The sequence below is a fragment of the Chinchilla lanigera genome, unplaced genomic scaffold (genome assembly GCF_000276665.1).
Source record: "Chinchilla lanigera isolate Chin_1 unplaced genomic scaffold, ChiLan1.0 scaffold00057, whole genome shotgun sequence".
NCBI lineage: Eukaryota > Metazoa > Chordata > Mammalia > Rodentia > Chinchillidae > Chinchilla > Chinchilla lanigera.
In genome coordinates, this window is record NW_004955458.1 from 90,352 (window position 1) to 102,684 (window position 12,333).

Below are 12,333 nucleotides of genomic sequence, written 5' to 3' on the forward strand. Positions count from 1 at the left end.
GGAAATAACCTGAAATCTGCAAACAAACCTTGGTCCCCTCCATGTCTCCTCCAAGGGACATGAGAACCACTAAGTCACAACTCTAGGCAGAGGAAGGTGGTCTTTCAAGCATTCCTTCCAGTGGTGAGGGGGAGTAGGAGGAAGTCACCAGACAGAGCATTGTTGGAGACAGAAATTAGTTCCACTGTGCCATAACAAAAGGATATACCACTATCTACCCAATTGCTTGCACTAGGAAGTTGGGTATCAGGTTCAAGCCTTCCCTTCCCTTCCCCTTCTACTGACAGTCTTATTTGCTCACCCAACTTCTGTTTCTTTTTTTATGTGCTCACTACAACATAAATTTTTTATTCATTTATTTGTTTGCTCTTGTGTTGTTAGGTTTGCTTACTAAAATGAACGTAACATTTTAGTAACATTTGATCTTTGCTCACTAGTTTATCTCCAGAATTTAACTCAGTACTAGACAGAGAATAAAAGCTTAATAAGAGCTAGGAATGTGGTTCATTGGTGGTGTGCGTGTCTTGGTCCCCAGCACCAAAAGGAGGGAGGGGAGGAGGGAGAGAGAAAGAGAAAGAGTCAGAGCAGAAGGAGGAAAAGAAGAAAGAGAAGAGGAGGAGAAAGGGAGGGGAGGAGGAGAGAAGGGAAAAAAAGAAGACAAGAACAGAGGCTGAGGCAGTAGGATCATTGCAAGTTCAAGGCTAACCTGAGCTATAGAGTGAGTTCAAAGCCAACCTGAACTATATAGCAAGACCCTGTCTCAAAGGAAGAAAGAGAGATATATTAATGAACAAAGGAGGGAAGGAATTCATTAATAATGACTCTCCAGAGTCCCAATATGCCCATCCATGGTCTGGCATATTCCCACAAGGCCTACCCTGAAAAGGGCTAGGCACAAGGTCTCCCCACCTCTAACTCCTGGCTGCTTTCCAGGGGGATAACCAATCAGAAAAGACGCATTCCTGCTCAAACATGAGGTATTTGCTATGAACTCCTGCTCCAAAAAGTCTTCCTGGGTCATCAGAATGGATCCAGGAGCTAGATTTCCACCCAAATCTCCCCATCTCCCAGGTGCAGGCTTTCCTTGTCTAACTGCTTTTTCCCACCTTGGAAATAAATCAGCTTTGGCCCAGGCTGTAAATGTTGCTTCTCTGGCCTGCCTGAACATTTCTGTGTGTTCTCTGGGTGCCCAAGCTATGGGGCACCTCAGAGGTAGTGTGGGAAAGTGGAGGATCTAGACTTTGGTTGCTTGGTCCCCCTCGTACCTCACGTCTTTGTATGCCACAGGACCCTAAGCGGGTCTTCCCACCTCTCAGCTTGTATGAAGGCCTTAGACTCCCTGCTCTGGAGTCCCTGTCAGCCGTGGCCTTCTGGGCAGCTTTTCTAAGGTCAACTAACATTGGCCAGGGCCTCTTGGTACAGAGAAGAGACAGGATGGTAGAGCCTCTGTGGCCGGTGCACTCCTCAAGGCCCAAAGTACATGCAACAGTGTTCAAGGTGGGTCAGACATTGAGTAGGCTGCTCTAGGGGAATCCTGCAGCCTTCAGCTTCTAGAAGCTCCACTGTCCCAGTGTACCTTGATGAGGAAATTCTTTCAGGATGCCAGGTGATAGGGGACCCACACCCAAGGAAAAACTCATCCCCAGTGCCCTTTGACTTCCCCCAGATGAGTGAAGGTAGAGGAGGTAGGTGTCTGCCTGGCCCAGAAGGAGAGGAGGGAGGGAGACAGAGAAAGAGACAAGAGGAAAGGTGAAATGTTTCTCTCTTTTTCCCCTCCTTCCTTTCCTCCCTCCTGCTCTTCAGGCAAAAGAAAAGTGTGAAGCCACAGGCCCTGGGAAATGAGAAGCCCCATGGCACCACCCTACAATGCTCCAAGAATAAATCAATAGCCAAATGTTGCCCATTTAAGTCTCACCCCATGGGTGGTGAAGAGGAACAGTCTTGTTTTGAGCAAAAATGCTCCGGCTGCTGTGTGGATCAGGGAGCCCACGTAGGAGAGGCAAAATGCATTGGCCCAGAGAGGTGACCAGAGGGGTTGGCCCAGTGGGGAGATGGTTGTGGACAGAGTACTCAGAGGGCTGGCATAAGATACAATGCATTTTATTGGTGACAGAACAGGCGGGCAGAAGGAGCCACAGGTTATATACACAAGAACTGTGGTGACTCTCAGGGAAGGGAGGATCCCAAGGACCGCCCGAAGTGGCAGCTGAGGCCACATCTGGGTAATCACAGGCATATACTGGAGCCAGAGAGAAGAGAGCTTGAAATCCTTGTGGCTGGGTTCAGCCAGGGACCCAGGTGGAAGAGCAAGAGCCCCAGCCTTCCAGCCCAAGAGCCACCCCCTAGGGGCAGGGGTGACATGACATTGGGAAGGGAGGAGAGGGTGGGAAGGGAGGTGCTGAGGTGGCTGTGATGCTGGTGAATGCGCTTTATGCTGTTTATCTGGAGTAGCGCTGGGAGGATTGGGAGAACCTGACAGTGCCACCCCGGTTGCCACCTGAACGGAAGCTCCCAACACTGACTCCACTGTGACCCACAGAGCCAGAGCCAAAGCTGCTGCCACCGCTGAAACTGCTGCTGCCACCAAATCCACCGCCGCTGCCAATTCCACCGCCACCACCCAGGCCAAAGCCACTGCCTGTGCCAGTGCCTCCTACACTGAAGCCACCACCGTAATTGCCCACATAACCGCCTGCCGAGGCCGAAGTCGTGCTGCTGCTGTTGACCACAGCTATGGAGGAGGAAGAGACAGCAGTCAGTGCCCCAGTGCCCACATCACTGTGTTATAACTAGTTAAGGTGCCACTGGGAGAGGAAGATTGGGAGTGACAGGGCAGCTTTGCATCTGGAGATCGCTGGGGGCATTCTAATGTCATCAGTCATTCAGAATGACCCAGTGGCTCCTTCTACATGTGGACAACTCTTGAAGACCCCTTGGAGGTCATCCAGTATTTGAATGCTTCCTCCGTTAAAGGGCTCCCTGTAAGCGACTTCCCACTGACCTTCTACTCCCATTAAAAGTGCCCTGAACCCCACACAATTACAAAAGCCAGTCTGCTCCCTTTCCATCCCCCACAAGACCCCTCCAACTTTCACAGGAATATTCTCTTAATTAGTTGCTTCTTCCCTGTACAAATACAGATATTTGCGGATCAACTCTAATCGGCACGGTTACTTTGGCCACTTACAGATGCTGATAGCGCTCTGGCACTCTCCAGACATCCTGTTTGTGAAAACAAGAAAAACATGGCTGTCACAAAGCACATCTGCAACCAGCCCATGAACTCAGAAGCTGGGCGGGTCAGTAAGTTTTATCCATTCTGCTCTGGGTCATAACAAGAGGACCCTACACAAACACACTTGGGCAATGTGGGGAACTAGGGGCCTGGTAAAAACGAATGCTTCTCTGCAAGGTCTATGGAAGGTGAAGGCCCCTCTCTGCTCAGCAGACCCTCCTGTCTATTTACTCGGTCACTTATCTGGCCCTCAGCACGTGACATGGGTCAGGATCATGAGACTGGAGGCCCACCTGCACTCCTCGCCCTCCAGCAGCTTGCAGTAAGTGGCGATCTCCACATCCAGGGCCAGCTTGACGTTCATCAGCTCCTGGTAGTCACGCAGCAGCCTGGCCAGATCATCCTTGGCCTGCTGTAGTGCAGCCTGCAAGTCTTGGAGCTTGGCATTGGCATCCTTGAGGGCCATCTCCCCACGCTGCTCAGCCTCTGCGATGGATGTCTGTAGGTTGGCATTCTGGGAAGGAGAGATAGATGGGATAAGCCCAGCAGGAGGATCCCAAACCTTCTGCATCTTAGAAAGAACTGCCACATCTTAAAACCAGAGACCATTACTCCTCCCCCTAGCATCTCCATCTTGTGTCCACCCAGGTAAATATTCCCTGCAGGGTAGCCAGTCATATAAACTGGCCTGGTCTTTGAACTCCCTAGAAGCCAATGCGCCCAAGAGGACCTCCAGAAGTTCTAGCTGGGAGCTCTGAGACTCTCACCCCTACTCCTTACCAGGTAAGGCAGCCCAGGCACCAGTGTACAGGGCCATCCCACCTGCTTCTTGACGTTCTCAATCTCAGCGCGGAGCCTCTGGATCATCCTGTTGAGCTCCTGGATCTCACTCTTGGTGCTCCGCAGGTCATCTCCATGCCTGCCAGCTGTAGTCTGCAGCTCTCCCAACTAGAAAGTGGAAAGGAAGATGAGCTATTACTGTGGCTTTGCCTGGCTTGTTTCTATACTGCCAATACCACCCACCAAACCTTGACATTCTTAATAAGTTATTTGTTAGAATGGTATGGATTGTGTCTCAGCAGCGGAGAGGGCATCTGGGACGTTGTGGTAGAGGAGTCTTCCACCCTGTATGCCCTGAGCAAGCAAGAGTCAGTCCCACATGGCCTGACAAGGGGCAATGCAACCACCACCACCACCACCCCAGGAGACAAGACATTCTTCAGCTGAACAATCATTAGAAGGATGCCTCCAGAGGGTAGAACCAAGAGGAGTCCCTGGGAACTCACCGCTTCGCAGTCCCACAGGACATGGCCTCCTGACACTCACTGATCCTCTGAGAGGTACTTTGTACCCACCTTGGTCTGGTACAGCACCTCGGCCTCAGCCTTGCTCCTCTGGGCAATGTCCTCATACTGACCACGGACCTCAGCAATGATGCTGTCCAGGTCCAGATCACGGTTGTTGTCCATGGATAGAATCACAGATGTGTCACTGACATGCCTTTGCATCTGGGAAAGCTCCTGCCAACATCGAGGGGAACTATTCACTTTCAGAGTCTCTGCCACAAGAGCACAGAGGCCTAGAGAGACTCCTGATCAGCAACCTCACTCACTGACCATTAGCTGTGAATGTACCAGGTGTCTACAGCCTATCTGCAGAACCCCTACCAAGGGGCATTGTCTCTAGTTGACAGTCCCCTAGGACTTACATACCAAAACACCTAACCTCCAATCTGAAAACACATTCCCTCCTGCTCTCCCCATGCTTAGTAGGAAATATCCTCACTGCATCATAGAGGGTCCTCAGGAAGTTGATCTCGTCTACCAGGGCATCCGTGTTGGCCTGAAGCTCAACTTTGTTCATATAGGCAGCATCCACATCCTGAGAAAGACAGGAACACAAAGGCTTCATTCCCCTCCAGGAAGAACCAATAAATGGTAGCAAGGGAGTCTGGGGGACCAGGGCTGGGAGTAGTGCTTGTCCACAAGAAGGGGCAATTCCCATCTCACTGAGATTGTGTGAGTTCAGTCCTACTCAAAATTAGCTGACTTTTAGGAATCTTCCAAACTAAGAAGCACCCGACTTCTGCTTATTGCTTCAAGGGTTTGACCATGGCAGTCCCCTGGCAGCGGGGTAAGGAGATGCCCAGCCCCACTGGGAAACTGCCACTACCAGCCCAGGAGCTTCACACATTGCCCTTACCTTCTTCAGGGTCACAAATTCATTCTCAGCTACTGTACGTTTATTTATTTCATCCTCATATCTGTAGAAGTAAAAAAGAAATGGCTGAGTTTGGTTTTGAGGTAGTCCTAAAACCACTTTTCTCTGAAACCCTGGAAATGTGTCTCTTCCCCCATCTGTCTTTATCCTCCTCTCTTTAATAAATACATTTTCTTTCCCAACTCCCTGTTAGTTAGGGAGACCAGCCATCCCAGCTCTCCCTGGGCAAGCTATCCTGATTTTCACACTGCAAGTCCCACACTTCAGGAAAACCCTCAGTCCCAGACAAACCTCCAGGATGGTTAGTCACTCTACCATGAGTTACCCCAGAATCTTTCAGAACCTAGAACCAGAATCTTCCCTAATTTGGCTCAGGAGGAAACACTTCAGCTTGAAACTCCTGCCTCTTGCCACAAATTCATTTATAAAGGGCTGTGCTTGGAAAAGGAAGGTGAATGGGAGCCTAACTACTCAGCTTCCCCGTACGGTAAGGAGAGGTAACAGGCCACGTGACACAACTGCACAGCAGGCAGAAGGGACACAGATGGGGAAATTCTGAGAAGGGTGACTCAGGGCATCTCCCCCTCCTTCCCTTTCGCTCACTTCTTCTTGAAGTCCTCCACCAGGTCCTGCATATTCCTCAGCTCTAAGTCCAGGCGGCCTCTGTCCCCAAGGATTCCATCCAGGTGATTCCGCAGATGGTTAATGTAGTTTTCAAAAAGAGGTTCAAGGTTGTTGGTGCCAGTGGTGGAACTGGTTCCCTGCTGCTGGAGCAGCTCCCACTTAGTCTCCAGAACCTTGTTCTGTTGCTCCAGGAAGCGCACCTGAAGCACAGAGGAGGAGAAGCTTCAGGCAACCCTTGCAGAGAGCAGGAAGTGGGGCTCTCGTTCGCCCAGGCAGGTCTGGATGCCCGTATGTCCTGCTTCCCTGCACAAAGGCCTAGAGCAGATCGGAAAGCAGCTCCTGCTGCAGCTGCAGGGAGTGTGGTCAGGCCAATGAGTCAAGACTCCAAGGAGGCTGCATGGCTTGGGAAGTTACAAAGGGAAGAGAGGCCTGCAGAGGAAACAAGAAAGAGCCCTGCCTAAATGCAGACTTGTAAAGATGACTGCTTGGTTTTCCTGGGGGCCTCAGCACTCTATCTCAACTTCCCGAAATATAGTACATTCTGCAGAAATGTATAAGAAGCCCAGCACCACCACTCCATCTAAGACTCCAGGGACACTGCTGCCTCACAAAGGCTATGTCTCTGGGAACTGACACTGCATATCGTACTCAGCATAACACTTCTCTTGAGCCCTATGGGGGACACAGGCCCATGTGAGATGCTCTGGGCTGGGGAAGGTCACTGAGCTGTCTTCTTTTCCTGGCTGGGTATGGATGCACAGGAAGTCAGCAACTTCACACAGCCCCTGAGACTGGGGTTCTACTCAAACCCCTTTAATACCTTCTCCAGGGCCTGGCCTCATGGGAAGCCTCAGAGGACAACTCACATTTGTGGCTCAAAGTCAGAACCTTCTTTGCCAGCGCCCAGGGCCCTTGTCTCGGGCTGCCAGCTCTTGAAGCCTAGGCCTAGTAAGGCAACAAGTGGGAGACTTGAGCAGAGGTTCAGGCAAGCGGGGCACGGTGGTGTTTGGATCCAAACAAGGGACTCTTTTCTTTCCACACACGCACCACCTGACCATGAACCAGACTAAGTAATTACCCAGAGTTAAATATCTTCCCAAACACTGGCGTTTTGCCCAACTCCTCACTGTCTAGCCTGGTCCATGCAGGACACGTTTGAACACTGTGTCTAAGGGCTAGGTTCAAAGTCGCTAGTCTAGAAATGAGGGCCCAACCAGGGCCATTACCTTGTCGATGAAGGAAGCAAACTTATTGTTGAGAGTCTTGATCTGCTCTCGCTCCTGGGCCTTTACTTGCCCAATCTGGGGGTCGATCTCCACATTGAGGGGCTGTAGGAGGCTCTGATTGACAGTCACTTCCTGGATTCCTCCAGGGAAGGAATCAGGGCCAAAACCACCAGGCCCACCAAAGCCACCAAAGCCAGCAAAGCCGCTGAAACCACCAGCCCCTCCAAAGCCACCAGCTCCACCGAAGCCACTTCCCATTCCTCTGCTACCACCAAAGCCACTGCCAAAGCTGCCTCCATAGCCACCCCCAAGGGCACCTCCATAGCTGCCCCCAAAGCCACCACCACAGACGCTGTGCCCCCCACCAAAGCCACCAGCCCGGGTGCCACCAGCTGCCACACTGATAGAGATGCTCTTGTGGCCACCCAAGTTATAGAGGCTGTGACTGCCAAAGCCGCCTGCTCCGCTCCGGAGCCCGCAGGCCCCTCCACCAGTTCGGGCCACACAGCTCATCCTGCTGCCACCGGACACCACAGCTGAGCGGCCAGAGAAGCCCTGGCTCCTGCCTCCAGGTGTCTTGCAGGCTTGTCTGCTCATGATGAGGCACTTGGTGAAGGGAAGTGGGAAGCAGGCAGGGAGGACACCGAGCTCACGGGCAGGAGGAGAAGGAGATTGAAGGCTGCGCGGAATGAATCCCTTTTTTATACATTGCAGAACGTTGTTGGGCTCAAACGAAGGAGAGATAATTAATCCTTAATATTCATGGGCTGGGTTTGCCTCCAAGGCAGAAGTTTGTTCCAGGCCACCAAACACCTTAAGAAAACTCTGAAACGGGAAAAATGCTAAGGTGGCAGGTTTACCTGGCAGGGGGTGGTGCCTGGGATCGCCCATGCTCAGCACTGCCACTTCCTAGATTTTTATCCTACAAGCCCCAGAAGGCATGCTGCCCTGCATCATGGGCTCAGCTCAGGGCTGTCCGCCTGTCGCCTGTCCCCGTGCCCTGCCAGGGCAGGGCTTAACTCGAATGATGCATGTAAGGTGTTCTGGTTCCCTTGAGAAGTGGAGACAGTGAGGTCCACCTATAACTCTGGAAAAGTGTCCCAGTAGAAAAGGTGACATCATTTACTCTATAATCAGCGCATGCTTCCAAGTGCCTAGTGTGTGCCTGGCTCTGTCCTAGTCTTGGGGACAAACTAAGGGTCTCCGTTCCTCCCTTGCTATAGATAAAGCCCAGAAATATGCATCTGCCTCCTGGGCTCTCCACCTGTCCCAGCCTGTAGTCAGGAAACCGTGGCTTCTGACTTCCTTCTGAGAGAAAACAGGAAGTTCACACCTGAGCACCTTGATCAGACACTGGTCAAATCCCAACATGCCAAATTTTTGCTTGTTTTAAAATCTACCCAGAGAAGCCACAGAGCAGTATACACACCTCAGGCTTCTCTAAAACTTCCTTCCTTGCTCCCTACATTGTGGCATTGCTCTGGTTTTAGCCCAAGTCACTGGGAACAGGAAACTCAAACACAGAGACCCAGTCAGGAAGGAGACACCCAGGGCCCCTGTAAGACCATCCTCTGTGTACTTCGGAGAACACCCAGCACCTTCTGCCAGCCCCACCAGACCAGATCTGGCAGATCCAGCAGCTCTGCTGAACACGTCTGTCTCAGAAAACCTGAGAACCTACCAGGCCCACATTGTTCAGAGGCTTAAGCACTGAACTTGTTTGTCCAAGAGGAAAGGCATCCTGTGTGGCTTTATAGCCTGAGAAGGTGTTGCTTATCTCTCCGGGGCAAGTCTTTTTCATTGTGTCCGCTGCACACTATGCTCTACCAAGGGTGTGGCCTGTGTGCTCTTAGCAGGAACCATCGAAGGGAGGAAAGGGCGGGGACTTCAGGGCTCACTGGGCAGGGTTGGTGGAGGGTGGCCTGGCTCTTCCTTTGTCCTTTACCCCTATGTTACCCCAGGATACGCAACATGCCAACCCCTTCCACAGGATAAAACCATGACATTTCCAGGAGCTTCCAGTCTTGGCCACATACTGGATACCTTGGACCTTAAGGGAGTACTTTGCCAATAATAGGTGCTCATCAAGGGGTGGTAACCAAATGGATGAATGAGCCATCAATTATTAATGAATCAGTGGATGAGTGAAGCCCTTATACTGAATTGTAAGCAGATAAAACTGGTTGAAAGCTGGTTCAACTCCCATTATAAGAAGTAGCCCAAGCTAACTGAGGTCATCTTGAAACAAGAAATCCATAGACTCCTCAAATTTAGTGTTCAGATTTAGGAAAACATATACACAAAATCAGTGTCATCTCCTCCTCAAGGGGAGATTTGAGGTCACATAACTGCTCCCTGTGCATCGCTAGGATTCCCTCTCTGATTTACACCCCGATCTTCCGCAGCTGCTGCCCACAGCCCCATGAGACGTGGAATTAGCAGAGGCCCAGTGGGTGGCCACGCAGACCCCCTGTCCTCCTCCCTCCCACACAATAACCAGTTTGAGGGATGGACCAACCCCAGGGCCGCACCAGACTTTCCCTATGGCTAAGCATGACCAAGCTGTTTAAATTCTCTGGGCTTCAGCTTCATCAAAATGTTCAATCATCTCTACCCTTCTGGAGAGGAACATAGCTAGGGCAATGAAATCTGCTGATGTTCCAAGCAACATATCACACAAATTGGGCGGTATGTTTTCTTTCTTAATATTTTCTTTTTTTAATATTTAAGAGAATTGAGTAGCACAAAATGCTGCTTAAATGTGCTGTCACATTATGTCACTACTGGAAGTTATTTGCATCATAAAGGAATTTTCTATCAAGAAATTCACATGTATACACGCATATATAGGCAGGACGTAAGCTTCGTCTTTATGACAGACATAAATGAAGCTGTTACAGGGCCAGATGTGGGCCTAAAGTCCAGCACAATGGGTCTCCAGGAATTCTTAATCCATAATAAATCAGGGCACCTAGAGGCCTGTCACTGGAGCAGATCCCAGCCATTGTCTAAACCATGCCAGTTCCTTTGAAAGGATGAACTTAGAGAAGAATTTTTGAGAAGCAAGGTCACAACTCAAATTGTCATGAGACAGTTCCAGGTCTGGGACCCTCCAGCAGAGAGTGGAAGGAGTACAAGGAAAAGCATAATCTATATTATTCTGAGAGTCAGGAGATAGACCTATGGAGAAGACACGGCCTAGTCCTGGAGGGAACAGAGAGCAAAGCAAACTGCGGAGTGCATCTGCATGTCAACCCTGATCAGAGTCAGGAGAGAAGGAGGTGAAGGAAGGGAGGAGACGGAGAGTGAAAAGTCTTAACACGGGACCAGACCTCTGCACTTGGGATACCTGATAAATAATTTTAATAAGCTTGGCGTGGTAGCACACACCTATAATCCCAGTACTCGGGAGGCTGAGGCAGGAGGATTGTTGCGAGTTTTAGACCTGCCTGGGCTTCAAAGTGAACTCAAGGCCAGCCTGAACTGCAGAGCAAGACCTTGTCTCAAAAAGCCAAAGTAATAATAATAATAATCAGTTGAGGAAACAGAGCTGGCTCAAGTCTAACCCCAACACCTGAGGTTCATTAGCAAGTATCCTAAGTACTTGGAGAAGAGTAAGTCACTGGATTGCAAAGTATGAAATCAGAGACTCACAGAGTACTACAGCTGACATCCCCTGGCCTCTCCTACCCTTCAAGATCCCCATGGAAGGAGTTCCACCAAATCTCCTACTCATCCAGGCCAGCAAGGTGCCACCCTGACCCAAGGAAGGTCCTGGTGGGTCTAACCTGGTGGATCAATGTTTAGTGCTTGTGCTCCAGCCAGTAGGAGCCCAGCTGTGCTTCATGGGATCAGTGAGGCTAGGGTCCACAGGAGCCTCACTCGACCATCCCCATTACCTGGCACCCACACTTCTCGGGGTCCAAAGGCCCCTTTTAACACACACACACACACACACACACACACACACACACAAATCGGTATTGACCTTCACACGTGTCAGAACTTATACTTTCAGTATCCTTTGAGAACACACATTTTACTATGAATTCAGCAATATCTGTAATACTGTACGTGAGTGAGGATCCCTGTCCCCACAGAGATTCTTCCCTGACAAAACCGTCTGTGTACTGTTTACACCATCACCCTTGCCTTTGTGTCCAAGAGCCTCTGCCCTGGCAGTCCCTCCATAGACATAAACTGAGCTAACATGAATTTATTCTTGCCTGTCCTTCACAGAAACACACACAAACGTCCCTGCTTCTGCATGGTGATGCCTGTAGGAAACACTGCTGCCTTCCCACAAACACTCTCACGCTGGATACCTGCACCCAGCCGTTTCTTCCGGTTCTCAGTGCACATGATTTCAAGACCCTTCCCTAAACCTATTCCAATTTGTTAATGTGCCTCTTAAACAACAGCGCATAATACTCTCAAGTGGCTGAATGTGCGTGAAAACTAGGAGGCTCCTGCCTGTCTGTGATGGGGACACTGTGCTTCTTCCCCTGCAGGGTAAGAGTCTGTCCCTTACTTATATTGGGTCATCTCTGCCCTGCAAGCAGAAGACATGGGTTTGGAACTCAGACCCTCCTGGGTCTGATCCTCGGCTCCGCTTCTTGCTCACTGTGTGGTCGTGGACACGTTGCTAATTCTCTCCAAGTCTAAATTTCTTTGTCCGTAAAGTAGAACCAATAGCAGATTAATCTTCCCTAGCTCTTGTAAGAATTGAAGAAAATAACATGGCAAATACTAGGAATGGTGCCTAAACATAGTTAACACTCAGAAAATATTAGCTATTTTGTCTTTGCTGGTTTGAGTCACTTTAAAAGATGCTTCTGTCCTAACTTAGGAATAGGGCTTCTCTAGTGCTCTGGGGAAACTGCAGGTGCATGCAGGGAACTAATTCCCCCTGTGACAACTCAGGCGGCCATTCTCATCACATCTTTTCCTAATGCTCTTCTTCCTCAAATGCACAGCATCTGCTCCATTCATGCGATGACTCCTTATTAAGCACTCTTTGTCTACCAA

General features: G+C 50.3%; 1 protein-coding gene across 1 annotated transcript; it reads right to left on the reverse strand.

Moving 5' to 3' along the window:
- Positions 1-2,084: 2,084 nt before the first annotated feature.
- On the reverse strand, positions 2,085-7,983 carry Krt3 (keratin 3, type II). Its single transcript, XM_005397128.1, has 9 exons — positions 7,306-7,983; positions 6,059-6,279; positions 5,438-5,498; positions 5,021-5,116; positions 4,591-4,755; positions 4,058-4,183; positions 3,529-3,749; positions 3,188-3,222; positions 2,085-2,731 (listed from the first exon to the last, which is right to left on the reverse strand). The coding sequence occupies exons 1-9, from the start codon at positions 7,900-7,902 to the stop codon at positions 2,439-2,441; spliced, it is 1,815 nt and encodes a 604-aa protein (XP_005397185.1). The 5' UTR covers positions 7,903-7,983; the 3' UTR covers positions 2,085-2,438.
- Positions 7,984-12,333: the final 4,350 nt, after the last annotated feature.